Source organism: Papaver somniferum, unplaced genomic scaffold, assembly GCF_003573695.1.
Source record: "Papaver somniferum cultivar HN1 unplaced genomic scaffold, ASM357369v1 unplaced-scaffold_114, whole genome shotgun sequence".
In the NCBI taxonomy this organism is placed as follows: domain Eukaryota; kingdom Viridiplantae; phylum Streptophyta; class Magnoliopsida; order Ranunculales; family Papaveraceae; genus Papaver; species Papaver somniferum.
Genome location: NW_020620381.1, coordinates 1,363,612 through 1,373,218, shown reverse-complemented (window position 1 = coordinate 1,373,218; position 9,607 = coordinate 1,363,612). Strand labels below are relative to the sequence as shown.

General features: G+C 40.8%; 1 protein-coding gene across 1 annotated transcript; it reads left to right on the top strand.

Annotated features, from left to right (window-relative positions):
* The first annotated feature begins 5,130 nt into the window (after nt 1–5,130).
* Nucleotides 5,131–5,805, top strand: LOC113328718. Its single transcript, XM_026575739.1, has one exon. It carries the CDS (start codon nt 5,131–5,133, stop codon nt 5,803–5,805), a length of 675 nt encoding a protein of 224 aa, XP_026431524.1.
* Nucleotides 5,806–9,607: the final 3,802 nt, after the last annotated feature.

Here is a 9,607-nt window from a genome sequence, read left to right as displayed (position 1 = left end):
AAATGTAGCCTGCAACAATTTTATAATAAAGTTATTTGAATTTCAGAACTTGCATTGTCTTACAAAAGCATCCATTCATCCATTCACAAAACATAAAATAAATCCTATTGTTTAGATCCAGTTACAAAACAAAAACTAACGGAGAATCAGACTTTCATGTACTTTTTCGGTTTCTTCTTTCCCTTTGGATCTGCAACATTGAAGGTCACTTTGTTGTTAACAGAACCAACATGCTTGTTTGTCTGATTGAAAGCAGGTTGAGAAGAATCCTTTTTCTTGGTCCCTTGGACTGATTTTTCAGCACCTTGTTTAGAAGATTCACCAGCACATGTTTTGGAACTGTTATTGATCTTCATTCCAGCTTTAGCAGTACCAGATGCACCTGCAGAAGAACTAACAGCTACATTCCTTCTGTTGTACTTTCTTTTTGATGGTTCAGGGACATAAGTATATGATGTTGAGCCATAAACACAGGTTCTAGGCTTGTTGCCCTTTGGATTCTTTCCAACCTCTCCACCATCACAAGTTACTGCATAGTGACCATAAACTCCACACTTCTTACACTTACTCATTTTCTTCACATGGTGAGCTTCATCATAAGAAGGAATTCTCTTCTTCCTTGGCCTTCCAGTTTTCCTTATGATAACAGGAGGATTAATGAACTCTACCAGTATATTCTACAAAAAGAAAGAAAGAGAATATATGGGTTAAGATATGAAACCCTTAAAGGTTGTGTACTATATAAAACATGTATGAAACCCTAAAAGTATCTTTTTATTATTAAGTATTTATTGCACAATAATCAATATAATTTATTTTTACTACAATAAAACTAATGCTCTTACCCAGTCAATTTCAGCCGACAGTGGTTCAAACTCTGGAGCAAATGTCTTTCAGTCTTGGGTGTTGAACTTCTAAAACCAATTGGTTTAGTTGGAGTCTTAGAGACTAGCTTCTTTGGAGTCACATTCTTTTTGGGTGTCATCTGAGGTGGAGGACGCTGTGACTCTGCCGTAACCTGAGATACATCTATCTCACCATTCTCATCTAGTGGCATCACTTGCAAATGCAATGTAATCCAACCATATTCATCTTGAATTGAATTTTCCCAGAAAAATCAAAACTCTTCATCATTAATGATGTTTGATGGTAAGCATGGATCAACAAACCATAGAAGGTCTAATGTCTCCCTATTGGTTAATCTCAACATATGACTAATCCTAGACTTTAACTGGTTCAAACCCATATCTACTATGGACAAACCCTTAAACTCAAAACACATTGCAGTGTTGATTAAATCCTTAACCTTAATATCTCTGGTTGGAAACATGTCTTGTTCAACCTCATTTATAACCTCTTGAACCACTTGCTTTCTACAATCAAGAACAACAAGGTATATCAGACAAATTCTGGAAAATCCAATCTAAATCATTATCACACAAACCATAAAAAACCCTAGAAATCAGTTTCAACTAATCATTATCAGCAGAACCCATTTTTGAAATTAAGAAACAATTTTAGAAATTAATTGCATATTATCGAAACCCAAGAAAAATCATTATTAGCAGAACAAATTCGAACATTGACACAAGAATAATCAACAGAGAAAACCCTAGAAATCTAATCACGAACAAACCCTAATAAATCTAGTCACAAACAACCTTAGAAACAAAACCCATAATATGTTAAACACTGAGACGTTAAAATCAACACTGAAACGTTAAAAACAGATTAGGATTTTCTCTTACCTCTCTGTAAGACGTTTCTTCCGTCTCGGTATCTTCACCAGAAGAAAATCTTCAATTTGTTCTTCGAATCTCTCCTTGTCTAAACACTGTTTCACTGATTTCTCTCTCTACTAAAAACCCTCTCTGAAGAACCCTCTCTGAAGAAGAAACTAAATGAATCGATCTCTCTCTTCTCTTATTCCTTGCACCTTCCCGCGTTGTCGATAATAACAATGAAGTACTATCATGGCCGTTTAATAATCCTCGAGATGTCGTGTTAGTTAGATTAGGCTTCCAGATCAATACACGTGGACATCTTATCTTATGTGACTGACACACGCACGTGAAGGATATTTTAGTAATCTAACCACATCCATGAGATATCGCTGCATGAGTAATTGACGATAAATTGACCGAGATAACAAAAGTGGATGGAATTCGTTTAACTTGCCTAGTTTTGTACGAAATAAAAAAACAGACCTAGAAATGAAAGTGAGGATCTAGAACAGGCCTAGTTCTGTATATAATCCTATATTCAACTTGACTTGTTGTTGCCGTTTCACTGATGACTGATGAGTGTTGGCTCGACATTGATTTTTCCTCATAATCTTACTGGATCTTTATGTATAAATTAACTACGAGGAGGAAAACTTATAACGTCCCTTACTGATACATCTCACAAATAACCTCGTCCATGCAAGCACTCGCAGCCTCTTGTATATACTGATTTGATGTGTATATGTATCTTATTCGCAAAAATGGATCCTTCAACTTCCGATATTAATACTGACCTTGAATAATTTAGACGATTCAAACACAAATTCCGATAAGCTTTGTATGGAAGGAACTGCAACGAGGTTCAACATTCCAAAGATCGTCAAAATCACTAAGATTAAGAAGATGACTGATCCGGTAGGTGAAGACGAGGTGGTAGCTAGTCTTTACCAGCCTCATTGTGATCTTCCACTGCCCATGGATCTTTTACTTGTGCGTTTCTTAATGCATGTGTAGTTGCAGGAAATCCTATAACTAACACCTCATTAACAATTTCCAGATCTAAACTTATTTAACATGAAAATGAAAATAAAAATGATGGAAATGTAAAATAAGACACAAAATTTACGTGCTTCGATCAATGTAATCCACATCCACGGGGTTAGGGTTCACTATGATTGTTGAAATTGCATTTGGATTACATTGAGACTCCATTAATGAGTATTTGGAGCTCTAGGTTGATGAAGGAAGAAGAATGAGATAATAATAATACAAATTCTGTTTTCTCTCTCTACAAATGTGTCCTCCCTTTCTTCTTAATACTTTCTCTCTCATATCCTTCTCTTTATATAGGTATTTACATATTGGATGACAGCTAAGATGTAATGGAGTACAATTAATATTCCCCTATTTTCGGATTTGACATGCGACACCATCGCACACTCATACTGACACTTCTGGCACGCTAAGGAAATAAATGAATCTCCCCCACTAACAAATGTCTTTGTGCGACATTCTGCCCCTACAGCATGGGGGATAACAATTCCACAAATGCATCCTCGGATTTGTCTTACGCTGAAATGGGACTTTCCATTTCTAACACCTATCTTCATTTGGTACCACCCGAGATGTGTCTGGACTCTGGAGGTTTATATCTCTAGTAGTAAGCTGGCAAGTTATAGGTGTCCCTTGGAAAATCTTGTCTTGTGAATGGAAAGACAGAAATTCAAGATTCCGGCTTACGGGTTCCCCAAATTTTATATGCTTTGATAGTTGGCAGATAAACTAATTGATCAGGATCTCGTAGCCAACACCGAGAGAAATGACAGTATAAAGCAATTCTTCCATTTACTGAGTAGTTTATTCGCCGTCTCTTTCCAACGAGAATGGCGTTATTAACAGAGATTCGAATGCAAATGAGATCTCACTCCCGACCAACGTTATCCCTCTTAATCGAAGGCCAGAGGTCAGTCATTGATTACGACTCCGATAGCGATGACTGCAGTTTTCCCGAAGTTACAAACACGAACCCACTGGATACCCACTGCTGCCAAGAGTCTTCTTCTTCTTCTAGTATGATGCGACTCCCTCCAAACTACTACAAGATTTGGCAAATCAGGGATAAATCCTCGGGTGTCCGTCGTCCTAACACATGCACAGGTGAGGTGAAGCTCAAGAGGCTTCGCATCCCGTCGTCATCTGCAAAGGTCTCTTTTGAGCAAAACATTTAACCTCCAGATGCTATGTCCGGGAAGGTGTGTATCCTTTACGTCATAGCAGCCTAGCGATCAATAACGTAAAATACACATATGAAGATCCAGTCTTGGTTGGCACTGCGACTGGCTTTGTCGTTCCTCTCCCAAAGAACAATGAGAGTGAGAGTCATGGAGGATTTTGAAATGGTGACCGTTCAGGGGAATTTCTTGAGGACGAACCCCCAAGTGTGGCTCTTACTGTAGTGCTCGGCGCTTCTTCCGCCAAGGATGAATGAATCCAAGATATCGCATTCCTGACCTTGTGAGAACTGCCTCGTTTTCGGCTATGTCTTTTTGATAAACTGTTGCCTTATTCTTGTAAAATTCAATGTTTGTGCAGTTGACTTTTAACTTGATGGAATGACTATTACCTTGACAGTCATTTGTTGCTTGCCTGATAATATGATCCCTTGAGCTTCCAAAGTTAATAAAGACCAGAATGGCGTGGATCCAATATCCACCTCCAACGATGCTCGATTACCCCCAAATTCACTGCCCAGAACCACTCGGACAATACATCCAAAAAAGAAAAGGACACCGGATCTGTTTCTCCACCTTCTTCATACTGCATTGGTCTGTTAGAAGATGCGGTTACAAATTAAGGCCATGGACTTGAGGGTAGTAAGTCCCACAAGGGATATTGGATCTGTTTCTCCACCTTGTTCATACTGCACTGGTGTGTTAGAAGATGCGGTTACAAATTAAGGCCATGGACGAGCAACAGTTGTACTTTCTCTAACCTTTCCGGTACTTTCTTCAGCTCACGAAATATATGGAGAAGAACTTCAATCAGGTAAATCACAGATATTATTCTTCCCTGGTCGCTACGTAGTGCATAGTTGATAACTTGACTCGAAGTTGTGATAGGAGTGAACTCGAGATAGCCGGTGACATTTGGTGTAGTTACTCCCCAGTGGCTTTTCTGTTTGTTAATTGTTCTCTTGGAAGTAGCTGAGTAGAAATAGAAGTAAAAGACAAACAAATCTTGTAATGTGATCATTGTGAACATTTATCCATAGTAGTATAGTCGCACATTGAGTCGACATAGCTCATGTTAGTTATCCAACCTTTCCATAGGCTTACGAGATAAGTTCGCACGTGAGATATTGACCAAGACTGGAGACCATAATTGTAGCTACAGTCGGCAGTCTATGATGGCAGCTTGGGCTGGCAAGAGAACAATTACTTTCGACGTTGAGGATGTAGAGGATGACATGGAGGATCACAACGACCCCTTGGTTCTCACATTACTCATCGCAGGGTGCAATATCAGGAAGTTCCTCACCGATGGAGGGAGCTCGTTCAATATATTGTTCTATGACACGTTCAAACGAATGGAGCTGAATGACGAACATTTGATGTCTTCGTACTACACCATATACGGATTCAATAGGGCTCCAACAAAGCCTATGGGAGACATTGTGTTACAAGTAAATGCAGAACCAATGAAGGTTGATACAAGATTCAGCGTAGTGGATGCTCTTTCTCCTTACAATGCCATCATCGTCCGAAGATGGGTGCACAAGCTCAAAGGAGTAGCAGCGACCTATCATCAGTACGTTAGGTTTCCAACACCCGAAGGGGTAATGGAAATAAAGGGAGATCAGGTCACCACTCGAGAATATCAGACTATACAAAATCATCTTAATAACGAACAAGATGAGCAGCGTAAATCCCGAAGGAACCGAAACAAAGAAGCTTCCAAGGAGAAAGCAGTTGAACTTTATCTCGAAGAAATCTCCGAAAAAAGTATGACGAAGGAAAGCATCGTTCTAAACACCGAAGAAGGTACATCGACAGTTAAGGAGGCTGAAGAGCCTACCAAATAACAATTAAAGAACGTCGCTCTCCTAGGGGAACCGAAGCCTACATTCACATCTGTGGAACCCGTGAAAGATATCAATATAGGGACCGAAGATAACCCGAAGATGATCAAGATAGGTACTTTAATGGATAAAGAAAGAGAGATGGCTCTAATCAAGCTACTCATGGAGTATGCGGACATCTTTGCGTGGAAATTAGGAGATATGCCAGGAATTGATCCGAAGATAATTCAGCACGAACTTCGCATAAATCCGGGCACGGCCCCCTTCAGGAAGAAAGTACGAAAAGTAGCACCGGAGTATCACCAGGCAATTGAGAAAGAGATCTGTAAACTGTTAGAAGCAGGTTTCATCAAGGAAGTAAAGTATCCAACATGGATCTCGAATATGATCATCGTACCGAAGAATGAAGGAGTAAGAATATGCATCGACTTCACCAACCTCAATAAGGCTTGTCCGAAGGATAGTTACCCCCTCCCAAGCATCGATCAACTAGTAGAAGCCGTTGAAGGGTACGAAGAACTGTCATTCATGGATGGATATTCTGGTTATAACCAAGTAGCCCTGTCGGAAGATGATCAACAACACACATCATTTTACACACCGCACGACCTCTATTGTTACACAGGGATTCCCTTTGGACTTAGAAATGCCCAGGCAACATACCAGAGGATGGTTGATGTTATCTTCAAGCCATGGATCGGGAACACTCTAGAATTCTACGTCGATGATATGCTCGTTAAGAGTACGCTGCGCAAGGACCACCATCAAGACTTGATGGATATCTTCGAAGCAATGAGGAAACACATCATGAAGGTAAACCCATAAAAATGCACATTCGGCGTCACCTCAGGGAAATTACTCGGGTATCTGGTAACGAAGAGGGGCATCGAAGTGGATCCCTCTAAGATCCAGCCCATCGTGGAAATGCCATCCCCGAAGAACCTGAAAGAAGTCCAGAAGCTCAACGGATCCTTAGTGTCTTTGGGTAGATTCATCGCCAGGTCATCGGAAAAATGCAAACACTTCTTCAACATTCTCAAAAAAGGGAACAAGTTCGAATGAACCGCTGAATGCGAGGAAGCCTTCCAGAAGATCAAAGAATATCTAGCCACGATCCCGATTCTTCAAAAGCCCGACCCCAGCGAGGTATGGTCTCTTTACATACCAGCAACATAGGATGCAATCAGTGCGGTACTGGTCAAGACGAACACGAAGATAGAACAACCAATCTATTACGTCAGCAAGACTCTCAAACCCAGCGGAAAGAAACTATACGAAGATTGATCAACTCATATTAGCATTAGTATGGGCAACCCAAAAGCTGAAAACCTATTTCCTAACCCATTATGTTCGTGTCCCTTGTAAGGCACCGCTGGAAGATGTTCTCTAAAACGCGGGAAAAGTGGGAAGAATAGCAAAGTAGAATACTCATCATCTTGATCAATTTAATATCATCCACGAGATCCAAACCGCACAAAAATCACAAGTCTTGGCGGATTTTTTAGAAGACCTACCCCTGGGCAATGACGAAGAGGTGAAGGACATCCCACAAGCAGCAGAGGACGATAAAGATCCAGGTGATGTACTCGAACCATCAAGCCAAAGACGATGGGAGGTCTTCGTTGACGGATCAAGGAACAAAGAAAGATCAGGCATAGGCATCGTAATTACCACCCCAACCGGGGATAGGATCGTACATGCACTAAAACTGGAATTCAAGGGGCATACCAACAACATCGTGGAATAGGAAGCTGTGGTACATTCCCTACAGCTGATAATAGAGATGGGAATAACGGACGTACGCCTAACAAGTTATTTTCAATTAGTCATTCGACAAGTAGAGCTGGAATACAATGTTTACGATGAGACTCTCTCAGCTTACATGGTTCTGGTCCAGACCCTAGCATCACAGATACCTAACTTCAAGTTCCGACATCTTTGCAGAAAATACCTTAGACACGTTGATTCCCTAGCATAAATATCATATATGCTAAGGGATGAAAGTGTCAAGGCCATCAAGATAACAAGAGTTTATGAGCCTTCGATCGCTCCTCAACAATCCTTCTCTACCAATCGAGAAGACGATGTAGGGGAGGATATAGCCGACGATGATTTTGTCGAAGACGACATCTTATCAAGAGAAAACGAAGATGAAGACATCAGCAACGAAGAAGGAACGCTGCCTGCGGACCTGAAGCAAGCCCGAAAGATACAGTAAAAAGTAGGAAGATACGATCTTTGTGCCGGAATTCTTTATAAAAAGTCTTTCCTTAGACCTTTATTACGTTGTTTATCTAGGGAAGAGGGCCACCGTATCCTGAAGTACATCCATTATGGGGACGCAGAAAACCACAGTGGAATGAGGTTACTAGCCGACAAAGCCAAAATGCAAGGGTATTACTGGCCAATGATGATACGAGACACATCCAGAATGTCTAGAAGATGCGAAGAATGTCAGCGTTTTGCTAACTGAATCCACGCCCCGAAAACGAAGATAAATTTCGTAGATAGCCCCTGGCCATTTTCAAAATGGGGGATAGATATTGTTGGCCCTGATCGAAGGGTCACGGAAAAGACGATTCTTGATTGTAGCTACGGATTACTTTAGCAAGTGGGTAGAGGCCAATGCTCTGGCCAGGATAAGATATGTAGACGTATTTACATTCATCTTTCAAAATATCATTTGCAGGTTCGGCATTCCTGCAGAAATTGTCTCGGAAAATAGTAAGAAGCTACAAGGAAAGAATATATATATGCTCTTCGATACCTTCAAGATCAGGAAGAACAAATCAACTCCCATCTACCCCCAAAGTAACGGACAGGCTGAAGCAACGAACAAGACTCTGGCTCTTATCCTCAAGAATTCGCTAGATGAACACAAGGGTCAGTGGTCTGAACAGCTGCATAATGCGCTATGGGCATACTGAACCACACGCAGATCCTCCACCGATGAATATTCGTTCCTCCTTACTTATGGAGCCGAAGTTGTTATTCCAACGGAAATCATCATTCCAACAACGAAAACCGAAGCTTGGGAGAAGAACCTAACAACGGATATGATGTTGGAAAGGCTCGATGACCTGGAAGAACGAAGGGAGACAGCATTACAACATATATTGTCTAGAGAGTACAACAAGAAAGTTAAGCTTAGGAATTTTATAGAAGGGAAGTATGTGCTAAGAACAATACCGCAATATCGACGAGAGAAAAAGTTGGGAAAATTAGCACCAACATGGGGTGGGCCATTTATCATACATGACATCGCAGGGAACGGATCCTACTACCTGCATAATATGAAAGGAGAAGTCATCAGGCACCCTTGGAATGCAAAGTACCTCACGCCATACTACCCATAAAGCAATGCAGTTCTGCGCCTACATAAAGAGTACCAGAAGAAGAAGAAGCTGGCGTACCCGCTTGACATGTTTCTATCTCTGTTCGAGGAGTAGAAAACCTCATAATATCAATCAAACAAATATTTTTCAAAAACTTTATTGGGGAAAGTAATTATATACGATATCTCAGGACTCCTCTATCAGCATCCATAAGTGTAGGGTCATGGGGAAGGATTCCAATAGAAAGAGATACCCAACCAACTAATAAAGCAGCGACTCGGCAGAATGGGTGCATGTAAATAGTTCACTAACGCATCACATATCTGAGAGAACCGCATTAGCCCCCACCGTTCGGTAACCCTCTGGCCCAGGGTTATCCAACGGGGAGACAGGTCCAAAGTCAATTACGAAAGTACCTCCCTTCGTTATTGCTGTCAAACACTTTTCATTACTTATTCATTTCTCAATAT